Source organism: Aythya fuligula, chromosome 1 (genome assembly GCF_009819795.1).
Source record: "Aythya fuligula isolate bAytFul2 chromosome 1, bAytFul2.pri, whole genome shotgun sequence".
NCBI lineage: Eukaryota > Metazoa > Chordata > Aves > Anseriformes > Anatidae > Aythya > Aythya fuligula.
The window spans coordinates 178,592,839-178,611,659 of record NC_045559.1 but is presented as its reverse complement, the minus strand read 5'-3'; the positions used below and the strand labels follow the sequence as shown (position 1 = coordinate 178,611,659).

General features: G+C 46.0%; 1 protein-coding gene across 1 annotated transcript; it reads left to right on the top strand.

Moving 5' to 3' along the window:
* The first annotated feature begins 519 nt into the window (after positions 1–519).
* SPRYD7 (SPRY domain containing 7) lies at positions 520–9,092 on the top strand. The gene is made up of 5 exons (XM_032193735.1): positions 520–676; positions 1,743–1,859; positions 4,330–4,496; positions 6,092–6,194; positions 8,907–9,092. Exons 1-5 carry the CDS (start codon positions 571–573, stop codon positions 9,002–9,004), a joined length of 591 nt encoding a protein of 196 aa, XP_032049626.1. The 5' UTR covers positions 520–570; the 3' UTR covers positions 9,005–9,092.
* The last annotated feature ends 9,729 nt before the right edge of the window (positions 9,093–18,821 follow it).

Sequence of the window (18,821 nt, the reverse complement as noted above, 5' to 3'; positions counted from 1 at the left end):
CAGGCGATGTTGTACCACATGGGTTACGTTAGGTGCGTATGGGGGAAAAACTTAAGGGAGCTTTCTAGGTGAAACGTAGCGAAATGAGGTGGCAGACGAGCACCACGAGGAACAATTTTATCCCAAATGGGAGGTAAATATGGCTTTAAACGCATGTATTTTGGTGTTGGCAGAGCATTGTGGACCAGCAGCACTACATTTACTGGAGTTTCTCTGACAGAAAACCCGAGCGGCAAGCGGGGTGAAGGCAGCAAAGCGGGGTCCGGGGGGGCTCCCCCCTTCGGATAACCACCCCTCAGTGCCGGGGAGCCGCAGGGGAGGCTCAGCCGAGCCCAACCTGCCCGGTTGTTCCCCCCGAGGGCCGTGTTTTGTCCCCTCCAAGGGCCGCCCTCCCTGCGCTCCCCTCAGCGCCCCGCCATGTCGCGCCCTCCCGCCGCCTCCTCCCGCCCGCCAGAGGGCGCCGGGCCCCGCCGCCATCTCGCGGCTCTGGCGGCGGCTGCGCGCTTGGCCCGGCCCGGCCCGGCTCGGCTCGGCTCATCCCATCCCGGCTCGGCTCAGCCCGGCCAAGCCATGGCCGCCTCCGTCTTCTGCTGCCTCCGCTGGTGCCGGGATGGCGGCGCCGGGCACATCCCGCTGAAGGAGATGCCGGCGGTGCAGCTCGACACGCAGCGCATGGGTGAGCGCGGCGGGGCGCGGCTGCCCCTCAGCCTCGGGGAGGTGTCGCCCACGGGGGTTGTTTTGGGGGAAAAAGGTGTCTTTTTGGGGTCGCCGTGCGTGAAGATGGGAGGGGGAAGCCTCAAGGGGCGCTCGCCTTGCTTGTGGTGGGAGGGCGCGGGGAGGGGTCGGCGGCAGGTGCCTGGGGGTGCAGCCCACTCTGAGGGCTTCACATCGGGAGAGTTGGCGGAGGAAGCCGAAAAAAATAAAAATAAACATAAAAATAAATTAAAATAAAAATAAAAAGAGGTTTGGGTTAGGTTCAGGTGAGGCGAGCGGTACGCGGCCGCCTTCCTCAGCACCTGGGAAGGAGCAGGACCACCGCAGCCCTGCCCAAACTCTTCTTGAGGTGATTTTAACACCAAGCCGTGCCCAGCCCCTCATCCACAGCCCAGCGAGGAGGAAAAAGCAGCTTTTGAGCACGATTCCTGGCCTGTTTGGGACCTGGGGAGTCAACTGTACTCATGGCCGTGCCAACGGTATCTGTAGGTGAAGTCTTCTGCTGGAAGAAGAAACATTTTGTATTTTTTTTTCCCCCCTCTCCATATTGGCAGGCATCTTTCTAACAAAAGGGCTTCACCTGAGAATAACTGAACGCCTCAGGAGTCCATCAAACGTTTCTACCTGCTGTGCCTTCCCTTCTCCCTGCAGAACGTTTTTCTCCAGTACAGGGTACGGGGCTTAGGTCCTCCTCACGGCGAACCCCTCTGACTACGTTGTAAGTTATGCCTCTGATGTGGCTGAGCAAAGGCTGTGATCAGCGTGGTGCCTCAAAGCCCAGGAGGTGAAATTAGAGCAGCGTATAGGTTTTAAATAAATAAACCCGACTTGAAAGATGAACCAGCCCATAAACAGCCTCCCGTTTCTTACTTCAAAGCATGGCCCGTCGTCGTAATTCTCTTGGACTAATGAAGCTCTTACTTGGGGCTGAAAGAACAAAATTTTTTCTCCATGTCTAGGGCTTTTAAGGGCCGCTTCCAGACTTCTGAAAATGTTTTGAAGTTCTGTGTTTTGTTTTCTTCTTGCAGGAACAGATGTTGTCATTGTTAAAAACGGCAGGAGAATATGTGGCACAGGAGGCTGCCTAGCCAACGCACCTTTGCATCAGAACAAGAGCTATTTTGAGTTTAAAATCCAGTCCACAGGTTAGTCAGCAAAAATGTACAACTTTAAACGTGGAAGGTATGTCGGATTGCCTGCTGTTGGTCGTATCTCAAATGCCGAGCACGTGCATCTTTCACATTGCATCCTTGAACTTTGTGAATATTGGAGACTCTTACAAGTTGTCGTTCTGTAAAAGGAAATCTTTTTCTTCTTATTATTCTTATCCTTAATTGTGGCTCTGCAATACTGAAAAGAATGGTGAATGCAAATCCTAAAACACCATATTATTTTGTATGCTGCTGTATGCGTGCTTTTCACTGAACACTTTAGAAACGTATTTTGGTAAGTACATATTCGTGACCACATCAAACGCTAGCTATGAAGTGTTAGCTTTTTAATAGTGCAGTTTATCCAGCAATATTTCTGGCTATTTGTCTACCTTGATTTGCTGTTAAGGTGTACTGTGCTTGACCAATAGTAATGTGCCTCGTGCTATGCTTTGCACTTCAAATCAAGTGTGTAGCACTTTTTTCAACACTGCTTTATCAAGCGGAGCCTTTCAGCACCCTGTATTGTACAGATTTGCAGTGCAAGGTAGCAGAAAATGAATAAATTTGGGAACATTTTACTCTTACTAATCCAGTCATCTTCACTCGTACAGAGGGCACTCCAGGCTTATTTGTATTACAATATTAGAAATCAGCCTGTGTTTTTAAAAACATCAGACATTAAAGGTGAGGCTGTTCTTTCTCAAAGCATAGGGAGACGAAGGAAGAAGGGAGGTGTTCGTCCAGAGACTGGCTTCACAATACTGGAGCTTGAACCCAGTGCTTTTTGGGTGAGGATTGTTTGCACTCAGTTGGCTTGGAGTGCTGGCGCTGTGAACATGAACCCATCTAAAACACCTCACACTCAAGCCATTTGTTCTTAAACCAGCTTGGTTTTAAACGACGTATAAACCCCAGCTCAGTCTTAATCTGTCGATTTTAGCATCCTTTCTGTTGAGGGGGAGAATCAACTCAGCTGCAGCTGTTGTTCATGTACTGTCATCATTCACACAAGTACTGTATCTGCGTTGTTACGCTTCAGAAACACAGGAAATAAACTCTTCTGTGAGCCCGGCCTCATCTCGTCCTGTGCCCCAGGGCAGGAGAGTTACAGATTGCTTAGCTTAAAACTTCACAGAAGTTTCCCTGCGCAGTCTACCAGGGGTCACTTAACCTGACTATGGGAAAGTTTTACAAAGCCCAGTCTGAATTTTGTTTTCACTCTGGATTTGTAAATATTAGAATGAATTGTTCTGCAATTGTGTCTTTTGAAATTAATTTTCTTATATTTTTGCTTTGTTTTAGTCTTCTGAAGATTAACGAGCCCCAGTTTTTTCATTGTCTACTTATACACGATATTTTTACACGTTTTTGATTGGTTTTCTTGTTTCTTCTAAACTGTCCCTAATTGACCTGACTTGTGAGGGATGATGCTTTAAATGGATGCTCTGCTCCAGCTGCAGCAGCAGTCGATGTCCTTTGTGGACTTCATATATAACATGTTTAATTTATACACGACATCCAGAAGCTTTTCACAACAGTACGACACACTCAAATATGGCGTGTGCTGTGTGATAACACTCAAATTATATTCTTTGAACTGGTTGCCAGGGCACTATTGTACTTTTGCTACTTATTCCTCCTTATCTGCTGCTCTTTGTAATTCAGAAAGAAATAAATGCTTTCTCAGTATTTCAGACATCTTAACCAATTTATTGGGATTATTTAAAAATTGGCCTCTGAAGAGCTTGTACTCCTGTCAGGTTGATACTGGCAGCACGTTTAACAAGCAAATTGTCGTGTTATTCAAGCCACTCATGTGCATACGGAACAGCATCTGACCTCAGGCATTCCCTGCAAAATCTGAAACCCCACTCACATCATCTTTTTGATCTGATAGAGTGCTACTGATGAGTAGCCTCCGAGTACAGTTTCCTAACCAGTTGTGCACTTGCCTTGCTGTATCTTCACCTCAACCACATTTTACTCATTTGAGTATTTGAATGTTGTATGAGGTCCCAAAACATTACCAAATCAGTATCTGTCATATTTACCATTTCTCCTTTTTCCCTAGGGCTGCTCTAACCAGCTGAAAAATAAAATTGCGTTGTTTCAACTTGATTCATTGTTCGCAAATCCGTGCTAGTTGGATTTATTTTTTACATCTTCCCGGGTTCTCAGAGTTGTTTTCTAGTATTTTTTAGGAGTAAAAGTTAAGCCAAGTGGTTAGAATTCTCTGGATCTGTGTTTTCAGGATAGGATATCTTGATATCATCAGGATATCTCCAATCTTTTGTGACTGCTGGTATTTCCAATAGATACTGACTGGTAGTAAATACCTCCATGGCACTAGTTATAACACATTATATTCTTTATAGTGTCCTGCTTCAGTCAGATATCAAAATCACGTATATAAATATATATATATATTTTTTTTTCTTATTGTGTTAATCTCATGTTTTAGGGATTTGGGGTATTGGAGTTGCAACCCAGAAAGCAAACTTGAATCAAATTCCCCTGGGTCGAGACGTGCACAGTCTGGTGATGAGGAATGATGGAGCTCTCTATTACAACAACGAGGAGAAAAACAGACTACCAGCAAACAACTTGCCACAGGAGGGCGACGTGGTGGTGAGTTTCCTAAAACTGCTGTATCTTTTCCAGCTGGTCCCGGATTTCTCTTTACTTACAGCTGCTGTGTGGTCAGACCGACCGTTTCAGTCAGATTATTGTCGTCTCCCAGTTTGGAAAGTGCTGATGTGAACTCCTGTTGTGTTTGAATGGATCAGCAGACTTTGTTCTGAGCATCTGTGTGATGCTGAGTGGGGAACAGACTTCACCAGGGTTTGTGAAGTGGCCTCTCCTGCTGTGTCACAGCCCAGTTGCTGTGTCCAGCTGGCTGATGACTCCTGTCAGAAGGGTCCTGCGCTGTTTGAGATGGGACTTTCCTGAACAAATTACGCTCTGGAATGTGTTATGTGGCCTGCCTCCGTGCCCAGCTGAACTCTAGATCCCTCAGCTGATCGGTTAATAATTAGAAGGGAGCAGAGAGAGGGCCTGGCTGACCGATGGATTGTATTTTTAGCCAAAATTTCATAGGGAAGGAGAGAGAGATTAAGTGCGGATTAAATGAGGAGAGGGTAATGCTCAGTGGGAAGACGATTGAAGAATGAGAGCAAAGTGAGAATCCTAAGATGTTTGTACCTCACTGTTCCCAAAATATCTTTATGGCTTGGCATTCAGAGGCTTCTAGCTTATTACTGTCGTTTTCTCAATGTCCTGTTAAAGACTTATTTTCAAAAACACGTGGGAGCCATGAAATGTAGACCATTTATCCCTGCTGCTTTTTCTTGCTGGGTAACCTTGCTTCTGTATAGCAATGGTTAGAAATTTCATCCCTAGAAGCCCTAAATAGCTGAAGCTGATTCCTCCACCCTTCACCTCAGACGCTCCGTTATTCTTTTAATCCCCTTCTGAAGTTGTTTTCGTGGAGGGTTGCAGGCTGTTTCAGGGTTTGGTCAGACAGTGTAGCCTCCAACAACTTCAATCAGTCACAAAAATGTAGCTGATGTGTTACTTTGGTGACCCCCCAGTTTTCATAGATGTCAATTCATTGTGTTCTGTCATGAAAAGAGATTTCCGAGGCAGCAAATGACAACACCAAGTGCCACGCTCAGCAACACCAAAACAGCCAGGAAAAAAAAAATCCCTTGTCTAACAAATAAGTCATTTATTACCTTGTGAATGTTTGCTTCCTACTCTCTGGTCAGCATGTTTGTCATGATGTGTGTGGAGCGGTGGTCAAATAACTGAGCTCATAGTGTCGTTAGTTAGGGAAGTCATTTCCATGGGAAGGTACAAAAAAGAAGACTGCAAAGTGCTTAATATCCATTGGAAATTTTGTGATTCTGAGCCGTGGTGAGGAATAGTTTGGAAATGTCTTTTGTAAACTGGCCTTAGTAAGATGTGTACAGTACTGATTGCATCTAAATTGAACGAGCATTGAGGAATCCCAAGTATTTGAAAATACAAATGTTCCTGATCATTTATTAACTTCTAGGCCTGTGCAGAACTATTTCAAGTGAAGTTTTCTGGAGTGCTGTGGTTTGCATAATGGTGTTAAAATCTGCCTGTGGCTGAAAAAGCTAATTAAAGTAGCAATCTTGTGTGTATCAACTTGTTGATGATGGCTTGTTTGTTTGTTTTTATTTTTCTGTGCTTTGTAGGGCATTACATATGACCATGTAGAATTAAATGTATATTTAAATGGGAAGAACATGCATTGTCCAGCTTCAGGAATCCGAGGGACTGTCTATCCAGTGGTCTATGGTAAGTAGGAGATTTTCAAACCGTTTTGTAGTACATAAAGTATTTTTGCCCCAAGTCTGTCTTGTGAATTCTCCTCCTCACTTGGATGGAGCACACGTTTTTCCAGTCACACCTCAATCATTCGTTCTGGCAACTACAATGAAGAATTGCTTGGAGACACAAAGCTAGGAGAATACAAAGGTATTTCACTTCAAAGGTATCTTCACTTCATTTTTTAGTGCTGTTTAATAGCTAGAAAAAAAGAGCACTGCTGACAAAGTATCCACATCCAACAAGCCGGGAAGTTCCTGCAATTAATCTAAAAGTTGCGGGGTAAAAAACCTCTGAAGCAGATGAAATAAAAACAAAAATTCAACCTAGTATGGACATGTGGGCTAATCTAGTTTATCTCTGCAGCTTGGCGTTTATGCCCATTAATTTCACACTTCATAAATGTATTCGGTGTTAAATATGAATAGATACTGAATTGCCACTTGTATTCTCTTATGGAAACAATAACTCTAACGTAGTCCTGTAGCTTGCTGTCTGATGGGCGAGCTCCTTGCTGCAGCACCAAGGTGCTGAAATGCTGCAACTGGTGGGTGAGCTGTGGTGGCTGCTCTTGCCAGCACCTATCGATACAGCAGAGCGATTTTGAAGCAGAAACCACTACCACGTCCAATTAATCCCCTCATAGGCAGTTTAAGAACGAATTTATGAATTACGGGAGCTGGAATTTGGCCAAGGCGTGTGTTAACAATTTACTCTTCCAGAACTTGGCGGTGTTTTTGTAGATCCCAAGCAGTCAGAAGGCTGTTTAACATCTCATCCGAAAGGCAGCACATAATCTGAGCTGCACTCTGAGTTGTCTTACAACTTACAGCAGACGATCACTGCTTATTGGATCCCCACCACTGCACCTCCAGCTTTCTCTGCTTTATCTTTGTTCCCACGTGAGAGTCTTGTCTAAGCAGTGTCTTCCCCCAAGCTCATTTATCTCATTTTCTTGAGATACCATTAGCTATATGATGTGGATAATTATTTCATTTCACGGTTGGTTCCCAATGAACTGTTGGCATGTTCCCATTTATATCTTGACATATTCATAATACTGCATTTTATGAGCAGGAAGAAAATACTCATAGATATGCTGTAGAACCTTTGAGGTCAATAAATTTAGACTTGCACCTTTCTGAGGTATTAGGAGTGGAAATATTGTCATCTTGTGGTGTGTTTGTAAGCCACATGATGGCGCTGGTGAAGTGCTGTGGCCGCCAGGAGCTGCCCCGCAGCACGGCCGATCTCGTGTGAAAAGCTTGGCGAGCAGTGGGAGAGGAGTTACGGTGTGATAGCTGATTCTTGTGTCTTCCCTTTATTTTGGAAATGGTGGTAGAGAAAGCAGGTTGCTTTCACAAAGCATTCGGTAGCTTGTTAGCCTATTATAAATCATCTTTTTTTCTGAGTTCTGTGCCAGGGGAATGCAGCAGCCTTTCATTGCCAGTTTCTTATTCTCCTCTTCTGCAAGTGGGCATAATTTCACAATAACTATCATGTTTCTTACATGTTGCTGTAACAACTGAAGCCTCCAAATTGATTTTGCGTGGCACTTAACATTGGTGTACATTTTAAATACCAAAGTCCTTATTTTAATGTGCACTTCTAGTCACGGGAAAGGATCTGAGCACAGCGAAGAGAGCTTATTAAGCATTTCCCTTTCCAGAATTCAGAGCAGAACTATGGATATCGGTTTGAAAGAAACCTGATGGAGTAGGTGAACACAGTGTCAAGTGTGCAAAACAGGAAAGTGAACTTGAAGTTTGCTCCCCACAGCTGCTGTACTTGAGGCACCTTTGCACAAGGGCGATGCAAACGCTGCATAAATGCTGCAGGACTGTAGAAATGTGCTAATAAGAGGTTTTTCCTACCTTGGTTCTGAGCTATCTAAATTTCAAACCGAACTACGGGGATGAATCTCCCCTATTTTGATCTAATATTGTTCATATACCTGGTTTATTTGGAGAAAAATATCTTTGAAAGAGAGCTTTGCTGTCCAGCAGGGCATTTCTATTTGTTTGTGCAGTACATGAAAGTTTTTCTATGTCAGTCCTCAGGAGTTTCTTTTTTCTGTACTGAAGGTTACCAACACATGTGCCACAGTTTACGCAGGGGTCCAAAACTGGGAATGGTTTTGTAAAAAGCATTAACTTCCAACTTAAAGAAGCAGTCAAGGAAGCTCTCTTCGTATTACATCCTAGAACAGATGGTCTGACACCAGCCACTGCAGACTTCTGAAATCTTGGTAACCTCCAGAGAAATGATTGCAGACAGCTGAAACCCTGTAAAACTCCGGGAAAATAGGAAGTGGACAGAAAAAATATGTAGCTGTGGAGGTGACAGCCTTGCAGTGTGCATCTAGTAGTGTCCTTAGTCTACAGATTTACAGAAAAACAGAGTAGAAAATTTGAATGGAATTGTCTGAAGCCCTGCTAACGTGAAATCAGAGGTAGTTTACTCTGGGTAAATCAAGGACTGGTGCTGGCTAAAGTAAATATCAGCAGAGAGAGGTGACTGGCTCTCCTTGGGGATGCGTACAGGGCTGTAGCAAATTTGTTGGAGAGATTTCATTTAATTCTCCTGTGCATAGGTAAGGAATGATCTGGGAAGGTGGTGTAATAGAGGATGAAACTCTGAATGTTCCTTCTCTAATTCCTTCTGTTTGATTCTTTCCCGCAGTTGATGACAGTGCCATTCTGGATTGTCAGTTCAGTGAATTTTACCACACGCCTCCCCCAGGGTTTGAGAAGATCCTCTTCGAGCAGCAGATCTTCTGAGTGTCTTCGTACTGGAAATTTGCACCCTGCACTGTTACGAAAAAGCTTTGTCATCTTAAATAAAGCTTCACATTACCTTTAGGAAACATATCCGTATTTTTAGTAAGTACTTGTGACTGTTGTCTGCGGAATTAATGTGTTAACTGCAACACCAGATAATTGTGTTGCAAGTACTAGATTTCTGGCAGTGTTTTGTGGTTGAAAATCAATGTTTTGGGCCAGTTTTTTTCTGATCTGTACTCGATGCCTAAGGAAGCCAAGGGTTATCATTGACATCAGTGTTCAAGTCAGTATTTTGGATGAACTGGAGCTCTGTAAAGCCGGTAATATGATAACTATGGAGAGTGATAGTTCTCATGATCTTTTTTTTTTTTTTCCCAGCTTTTTCCAGACAGAAGCTTTATACCTTGTTAAAAGGAAGTACTGTATGAGTGCCGATACGATGGCATAACTAGCAGCTAGGCTTCGTGTGCCTCCGCAAGGTGTAGCTTAATCTATTCCCTCCGTCTTCAAACAGCAAATGTGTATTGCTCCTAGCTTTTCCTTCCTTTTGACTGTGATGGATGATGGGTTGCTGTATAGTGATACTTCAAACGCTATCTTGTTGAACCTTAACAAAGCAAAGCTGAACGCCACCTGTGTGGTTTTTTTTGAGGACCACAGCTCTGTGTCGCTCTGGTAGCAGAATAAATACAGATTGCTCAGCTTGGGTATGCAGAGAGACAGGTGAAGGGTGTGAGTTGTTACGGTGAAGCCTTACATCTACACTGTAAATCAGATTATTCTTTTACGGAATAACTTATTTAATTTCTCTGTGAATCATTGATAAATGATTAATGGCTAAGACATTGTTCTAAAATGTGATGCCCGTAAGTATAAATTGAGATGCTTTTTTTTTTTTTTTTTCTCCTCTGTTGTCATGTATTTAATATACTTCCTGGAAGAACTTTTATTGTAAAGAAAATCTTCGTATTGGATGTTTGGTTTTTGTTTTTGACTTTGCCTGGGTTGATGCAGTTGCATAAAGGAATAATTTATTTAAATATTTTTTAGAAATGACCTGATTCTGAAATTTTCAAATACAGCTTTCTCAAAGCCTTTCAACGTATGGTTTTCTGCATCTTTCTTTGCATTCTGAGTGGACCACGTTCTCCTTCCGTTTCGCCTTGCTGTCATGTAAAAGCACTGCACTTTTCAGCCTGAAAGGATGGGGTATAAACCGGGGGAGACTTGGAGTGGTGCAGTTTTGGTTCCCCTTGAAATCTGCTCTGCTGTGTTAAAGATTATACAAAACATTCATCCTTGAGGTGATTTTGCCCTGCCATTTGATAGGAATGTTTCTGTTTGTTCAAGTTCGTCAGCTTTTCAAACTTTTGGAATGATTATTATACAGTTTTGTTCTTTAGATATAAAAGGGGAGGGAAGGTGTCCCTCTTCTTCCTTTTGGTATCTTTGAACAATGCCTTCAACAGTGTTTCTTTGCCATCAAAGACTACTGAGATGAAAGTGCTTCATGTGGAATTAAGTTTCTTATGTTCCCGGGGAAAGGAGGAAATATTTAAAGAAGCTCTTATCACTTCATCTAAGTGTATCCAGCAAACGACTGATTTTGAAGCCTGATCTCTTTAAGAATATTTAACAGTAAAAGCTGTTATCTTGAGCTTAACATAGACTTGGTGACAGAGTTCTCATTCTCCTTGAAGGTGCAGAGAGGGCTGTCTTCAAAGTCGAAGGTTTGAAATGGAAAACGTTTTGATTAATACAAAATGTTCAAAATAGTTGCTAAATTTGCCAAAAATATTAGAGGAGCCTGCTCTTACAGCTGCAAGTTGCTCATTTCTCATCGTAAACTGAGTAAGATGACTTTGTAAAATTACACAGTGTAACTACGCCTCTTGTCTGAACATGGGAAAACTTCTTGTTTGGGTGTCACAGGGAAACTGTCTAAAGTAAGGGGGGTGAATAAAAGATGATTACCATCCATTTATGGAAATGGAAAGACACCACAGGTTTCACCTGGAAATAAATATTGTGGAGATGCCTCGTAAGAGAAGCAAGGGAGCAGTTAACTCCATTGCACAGGTAAGAAGCTACAGAGAGAGCAAGTGAATGAACCTGTGTCTCAGCGTGGCATTTCAGCACCTGGCAACAAAACCAGCGTACTGTGTTCCCAGCCCCAGCTTCGCCCAGAGAAACGAGGTGCAGTAAATGTTTCTGAAAGCTTCCCTCTAAAGTCATTTTCAGTTAAAGATTTAACGATATATTTCCTAGTAGCAAAATTCATGTTAACAAGCATGAATCATGCTTCCCAGTGAAATTGTCGAGGTATTTCCACTAATTGTTGGCACCTAAATGTTTTCTTAATCTCTGAATGTTACATTTTGAACACACTATCAGAGTGCAAAACTTTATTTTAACTGATACTGTACATTTTATGAGTCCTCCTGAGATGGCACGGTGGCAGCAAGATAGGAAGTCTGAAGCAGACTTTGTGTATCCATAAATAAATTGAACTGACAGGGCACGTCATACGGATTGCATGTAAATCAGTGGAGTTGTTATTCTGATCATGCTGGAGCTGTTTATGGTGCTCCGGGATAGATGCAGCCTGGTAATCCTGTTCCAAGGAGCCTGAAGCCCTCATTAGGTACTGTAAAGCCAGGAATACCTTTCGAGGGTTGCCTGAAAAGATGAGGGTTCAAAACATCCGTGTACATCCATGCAGGTGCAAACGTTCACATGAAAACAGACGTGCAGGGCTATTCGTGCTGTTTTTTTTTTTTCCCTTTCTGCAGGCTTTCTTGGGAATGGAAGGCCGTGCATGTAGAGGGATGCAAAAATAAAAGGAACAGACTCCTAGTCATTAACAAGAACGCCTTAACCACGTACGAGTGAGCTCGCTGATTGCTTTTGCAGTACTCGCTCGGCTCTGTCATCAGGTTGTTGTGTTGATGGGGCTTTGTACACTCAAATCTGCTCAGGCTCGTGGCTGAGGTAAGGCTTCACAGGCTGAATCAGTGAAATGAGTTCCCGTGTGTCTTCGTCACTCCAGGATTTAAGGTCCGAGGCTAAGGCTCCCCTGAGCTACACCGTTTTGGAAGGCTTTGGAAATGGGGTTAACCATCACCTCTTGCTGCAGTGAGGGACCTGGTTGCGTAAATATATCCCAAACTACGCAGCTAAGGTATTTGCAGGAAGCCTAAGGAAGTGCTAAAGATTTTGAACAAATCTCAGTGCCAAATGAGCCTTTCACTAATCAGTTTTGTCCCTAATTCCCCAAATTCCCCAATGAAGTGCTTTTCTAGTTACTGACATCTTAGAGAACGATTTCTACACAAAAACTGAAGGGGTTTGGGAGAGCTTTCGGATCTACAGTGGCAGAAATCTTGCTTGCTTGGATGGTGGATGTATACAAGCGGAGTATTTGCAAGAACAAACAGTTGGTAGGACCAGTTCCTTCCTGAGCTGGCTTGTTTGAGAGCCTTTTTTTTTTTCTTTTTCTTATCCATCCAGACATTTTAGCTTTTCTTAGACCCTTTTCTAGCCCTGTGTTGGACCTAAGGAAGCCTACCTGGTCTGGCTGCCCAGATGAGTCAGCAGAGGAGCTCTTTATCTCCCCACAAGGAACAAACGTCTGACACTTCTGGGGAAGAGGAATAGCTCAGGCACTGGAATTTCCTTTGCTGTAGTCAAGAGGTGGGCTGGGGATTAAATGAGATCGAAAAAAAAAAATGTTCTTGTGAGGAGACATCTGCTAAAATGGAAGAAATTCGGTGTGAAGAGATGTGCACAAATAAACTTAATGCCACTCTTCCCTACTTCCAGAACCCGTCAAGGAAAAAAAAAATCTTTGTGTGTGTGTTTAGTTTGCCTTGCACACGCAATCTTAATTCAAGATAATGCAAGGAGAGCGAAAATAGAAGCCAAGTCACATCCATGGAAAAAAAATTGGCACATGTAAGAGACAAGACAGTCCCTAGCTTCAAGAAACATGAAGACTTGAGTCATTTTTCTTGGATGTGCTCATTTCATTGGCAAGCAGCGCAAGTTAAAATCCCATTGTTGAGAAATCTGAACTCCCTTCTGCCTTAAAATATCCGTACTCGGTATAAGATGGCTTATGACCTTTCCGTAAGTAAAAAGGTACCACACTGAGCAACGATTTCAGAAGTTTGGTGAGGATTTTGCCTTGGAAAAATGCAGTCTCCAGCCAAAGTAAACCCTGGCGCGATAGAGATAAGCTGGTGGAAGCAGCTTGTTTCACGGCAGCGTGCTCTGGACAAAGTCAACTTCTGTCTAGGATGGGAGCAGTCCCTCCTCTGCCAGCGGGATGTCAGGAGGACGAACCTGGGGCCACGCTCAGGCTGCTTGTGTGCCACTGCCTGACACAACTCCTTTCTCCATCAAGAGAAATCGAGTCAGAGCAGTCTGAATCACTCCCATTTGAACATAGCTTCTTTCCTATCTGCTTTGAAGGCCCATTTCCCCCACAAGCAATAAGACAGCCGCGTTTTTGTTGTTTTTTTTTGTCCCTATTCAGAAAGCAAAGGTGTGTGGCGTGCAGGACGGGTGCTCTGCTGATGCCGCGTGAATCATTTCCTCGGCCAGAGGCAGCAGCAGGGACGGACGGACGGACGGACGGGCGTTTTGGCCGGTGTGGCCCCACGTGTTGCTGAAGTTTTTCCTCGCAGGGCCGTGTGAGCGTGCTGGCATCCCCAGCTAGCGCAGGTGGGAAGGAGCTCGGGGCTGCTGAGTGTTGAACTGTCAGAAGCCCTGCGTGTAGCTGCTCGGGGGGGCATCACTGCTGAAATAAATAAATTAATGAGGAGTTATGGAAACGGCTCTGTCCTCACCAGGCGAGCTTTAGAGGCCAGCACGCTGCTCTGCCCATAGCCATAAAGCCGTCCCGTTGTGCAGGGCACCTTAATGCTGTCTGCCCTCTGTAGGATCGAAGTCAAGGTATTTCTTTCCTCTCACTCTTTTATCTTCACCCAAAGAGACGTGGATTTCAGATTCACCCTGGGGAAAGGGCTGCATCCCCCCAGCCTGCCCAGCTCCGTATCCATCGCTGCAGCACAGGGCTGTGGGGGAAGGCAGACCCCGACCTAGCGCAGCAGTGAAGCTCCCAGCCGTATTGTTTAGTGCCTTGTTGTTGCCTCCAGGATTGCTCTGTAAGAAAGTTAAGTTCCCTTTCAGGGCCATCTCTGTTTCTGCCCTTTGTTTCTCTTCCTTCCTTATTTTCCTGCCTCCAGACGTAGCGGCACGCATGATTTATACCAGTGCAAGCCCTGCCGTGTTGACCTGAAAGGATCTGCAGCTGCTCTCGTTAGCCTGACTGGCAAATTACTGGGAGATTTGGACTCCCCAGAGCCCGGCGATGTTTTGCACTAGGGCGAGTTGCTCTGCCCTGCTGGCTGCCCAGTTCCTCTTGTGGTCTGCGTGGTCTCGTCCTCGTGCAGAGTCGCGCTGGCGGGCAGCCAGGTTCCACTTCTTGGTGCCCGTGAGCTCCAGAAACTGCAGCTGGTGTGTTTCTCTAGATAGCTTGATACCTGCTTTCACCTGCTCCTGGTCTCTATCCTCGGAGAAGTCCCGGTGTCTCAGCACAGCTGCTCCAAGTGCTGTTAACTCCTAAAGCTCCTCGCAGAGCGGCGTTCGTTGCGTTAGGGCTTGGAGGGTGCCACGAGGCGCTGCTTGGGCCTTCCCCCTTCCCCAAACTGCTGCTCCCAGCAGGGCTGAACAGCACACAAAGGTTCAAACACACTCGTTGGCTTCTTTACCTTGATGGCAGCAGGTAAATAATGTAAAACCAAGCCCTGGTGTCAGACTGCCAGCAGGGCAGGGTTGGCACACGCTTGTCCAAGTCACTCCTGTGGCTCTCCCTTAGGACACGATGCCTGAGGGTGGCTCAGGGCATCCTGAATTGCTCTCAGCCTCCTTTTAACTATCAGCAGCTGTCCCGTGTTCTTTCAGATGCCACAAAGAAGATGCTTTAATAATGAAATGCCCACGTTGGGTGAAGCCAGAAGTCGGCTTAGCTCGGCGTGCTACATCCTGTGTAACACCCGGTGGTTATCCAACACGGGTGGGGTGTAAATCACAAACCAACTCTCAGCATGAAACCTGTGACACAGTCACCCTCAGATGAGATCAGTAACCTCAGGAGCACAGAGCCACGTTCCTCTTTATTTTCTGAAGTTTCCAAACAAGCTGAGGAGGAGGGAAAGCATTTCCATCCAAGAGCACCCAGGAGCCTGGTGGTCAATGGATTGTCCTGCAGGTAGGTGGCCTGAGTCTCTGCCAGGTGAAGAAAAGCCTCGTTACCTATTTGCTGGCCAAAAATTACAAGTGCAGAGCCTGCGTATAAAGATGTAAATAGTGCAGGCAAGGTACAGGAGCCACAACCACGACATTTCCACCCCAAAGCAGCAGCTGTCAGCTTGTGGGGGCTGCACAGCCCGAGAGAAAGGAGAGGGAAATGACTTCTGCGTTCGGACGGGGCCATGGTGCCTGAGAGGAGAAGCTGCATGATCCCAGAGCTCTTCGCTGAGCCGTGTGGTTTAGGCTAATTCGAGGCTGCCTGCAACCAAACCCTTGTTTTGCTTTGTTTTGTTGCTTTCTTTCAGCGCAGTGTGACTGCTGAGGCTGCACAGGATAACAGAGTTCAGCTTTGTCGAGCGTTTTTAGTCCAGCAGCAAGGAAGAGTCGCTCAGGGGGGAGCTCATCGTGGTGATGATTTCTGGGTCCAGCAACGGGAATAGTTTTTCTCCACTGATTCACAGGAAACAAATTGCAGCTTTCAGATAGGTCCCAAGACCTGGCAAAATAGCTGCTAGCGATGCTGTTGGTCTTTGCAAGAAGCATGCCTGGGTTTTTTCGCTATATTTTAATGAATTTTTCTAATCTTGGTAACTGCTTTACCATCAGGACTCATTCAAACGCCCCTGCAGCTCTCCATCAGTCCCCATTGTTTCCTAATCCCGCCGTACCCGATGCTGGTTTTATCCCAAATAATTTGCCGCGCTCGCTGCCCTCCCCGCTGACTGAGCCGGAGCGCGTTAGCGATGCGTGACTGCATCTGGCTCTGTGCTCTCAGGTTAGCGACACGACAGAAGCCTTAATTGCACTCAGCTTCTTTGCAAAAGCTCGTTTTGGGGGCAAGCACGGGGATATCTGTGCATCCGAGAACTCGCCGGCAGGGGAAATAACCGTTTGCTCCCTCCTAGCACGGCAAAGCCCTCCTGAGCAGCTCTGCACGGATAAATTTCCATCAGATGGATGGAAACCTCACAGGAGCAGGACCAGCCAGGCAGCCAAGAGCTCTCCCGTGGCTGTGGGCAGCAGAGGGGATGCTCGGCCCCGTCGGCTTTTCCTGCTGAGAGCACAGCCACAGCTGGCCGGAGGATGGGGTGGACACAGGGGCTTCAACGCAGTCACCTCCTGTCCCAAAAGCATCATCCAGCTTCGGAGCCAGGTAAGAAATAACTTAGGAACAAACCCGGATGGGAATGTGCTGTCCTTGTGGGGTCTCAGAGCTGCTGGGTGTGTGAAATGTAAAATATAACGTAAAATAGGATGTAAAAGAGAAAATGTCATGTAAAAGACGTGGTCCTGGGCAACCAGAGGTTCCTTCCGACCTCATCCAGTCTGTGACAAACACGTCTCATGCACACAATGTGGAGGTGTAAAGAAAAATGGTATTGATTAGATAAATCTCTATGTGCAACTGTCGGGTTTATGTGAAAGGTGCCTCCTCTCTTCACCCCAACTTCTGGTGCCCAGGATGGGACATGCGGGATGACCCGACCTGATCCTAAAGGGCTCCCATCACCTTCCCGAGGGGGACGAGCTGAAGCCATGAGGAAGGATGGAAAGGTAAACTCGTGGTTTGGGGGTCACAACGCCAGATTGGGGCTCGGGAGCTGCTGGCTGAGCTCGCAGCAGGCACCAAAATCCCCCTCTGGAGCAGGACCTTGGGGAGGAGCACCCCAAAAGGTGCTTCCCACTGAGAAGCCACCTCAGGTGCTATGGGACCTGGGCTGGAGTGCGGCGTGGCTGCCTGGCAGAATTCATCTGGGGTCCTGTGAGACCTGAAAATAAACTCAGGAACCTAGGAAGGGATTTTACCCTTGGTCTGAGCCTTGAAAGTGTGCAGCTGGATGTGCTGGCCCGGCCCTAAAGCTGCTAGCATTAACACAGGCAAACGAGCCCCCTAAATAGAGAGCGAGAGAGGAAAATGCCAGGACCAAAATAGCTGCGTTTTGCAATTCCTGTTTTCTGAAGCATGCAGCCCTACTAACAAGGGTGTCTTACGTCTGTAAGCCCTCCAGAAGAGGAAAGTCGTAATGAAATGCTAACAAGTGTCTTATCTTCACTGAATGCGGATTCACCCGCTCCTAATTTTCTCATCTTCATAACTTGTGCATTTTGGAGTTCATTTCCATATTTTGTTAAATTCCTCTGCATCATCCGTTGCTGAGTTTTGTAGCATTAACCCCCCAGTGCACGACAATTTTGTAGCCGAGCGGGGTCTGCAGGCTGCGGGGTGTCCTGGCACAAGACAGGCAAATCTGGTGCTAAAAAGCAGGAAAATGGGATTTAACAAGGGCTTTCTGAGATTGCCACCGTGATGGTGAGTAACGTGTGGCAAATGGCAGTGCAAATATTCATCCCTCCAACTTTTTTGCTGTTTGTCTTGATGCTCCTTTCGGTACACAGAAAGCCAATATGTGGAAGGAATTAGAAAAAAAAAAAATGGAAGGAATTAGCTAACACAATTAAATTACACAACGAATTATTTGGGCAGTCCCAGCTCCTGCACGGGGTGAGCCTGACGTTGTCTGTCCTGGTGTTTCACTGCAGGGAAGGACGGCTCTGGGTGGGAAATCTGGAGCCCTACACACCCTGATGATGCTCCTGGTACCTGAAAAAATAACGTTGAAGCTGTGGCAGTGCCGTAGCTGACCCTGACTCAGCACATCAGCCCAGGGTATCCACGTTTCTGTGATTTTTTTTCACCCAGAAGAGGCACAAAACCACAGTATTTTTCCCCATCTTCTTCCCCAGACCCACCGGTCTTTGCTGAGCACCAGAAACCACCATCGTGCTCCAGTTTGCTCCCTGTAAGCTTGCCTAAACTCCGATGCTGTCAGCAGTTTGTTGTGTCAGTCCCCAGGAGACATCCAGGACTCCAAAACAGCCGCGGTGTTGGGAAACCACTTGGCACACAGCTCAGCACCTGGTGCTGCGTGCTGCTCCTTTCACCTTTCCCTCCTGCGTTGCACCGAGAGCCACAAACGACTTTAAGCGGGTGACTAGCATCCCTCAGCACTTCTCAAGGATGCCGTCACCTCCTTAAAATGACGAATCCTTGATTCACGGCAAGTAATTTCATGGTTTCTGTGTGCTTCGCTTGCTGTTGGGTCTGGGATGTGGAATCAGTCGTCGTCCCCGCATTGTGTGTGTCTGAAGGTACCAGGCACAGCGTGTGGCACCCGTGCACATTGCCTGTCAGGCTGGTGTGAGATGGATAAAGGAGATAATTTAATCTTTAATCTCCCTATTTTCTCCCCAGGGCTTGCTGGCTGCAGGCACACAGCTCCTGCACATCATGGGAAGCAGGGACAGTGTTTTGTGGGGCGCTGCCCCGCACTACACCTTCAGAGAGCCCAGCAAGGTACAACCCATGGTGAAACCTGCTGTCAGGGCCCAACAGAGTGGTCCAAAAAATGTTTAGTTGAGCTAAACTGGCTGTGAAGAAACCCAAGTGCAGCAGAACCAGCCACCGGCGCTTTTTACAGGACTTGTGGCTACATCTAAA

Excerpts from the sequence above, each read along its gene's own strand:
- SPRYD7 (XM_032193735.1), top strand. The coding sequence starts at position 571 with ATGGCCGCCTCCGTCTTCTGCTGCCTCCGCTGGTGCCGGGATGGCGGC. Across the intron at positions 1,860-4,329 it reads GTTTAAAATCCAGTCCACAG|GGATTTGGGGTATTGGAGTT; the intron begins GTTAGTCAGCAA and ends CTCATGTTTTAG. Across the intron at positions 6,195-8,906 it reads TGTCTATCCAGTGGTCTATG|TTGATGACAGTGCCATTCTG; the intron begins GTAAGTAGGAGA and ends TCTTTCCCGCAG.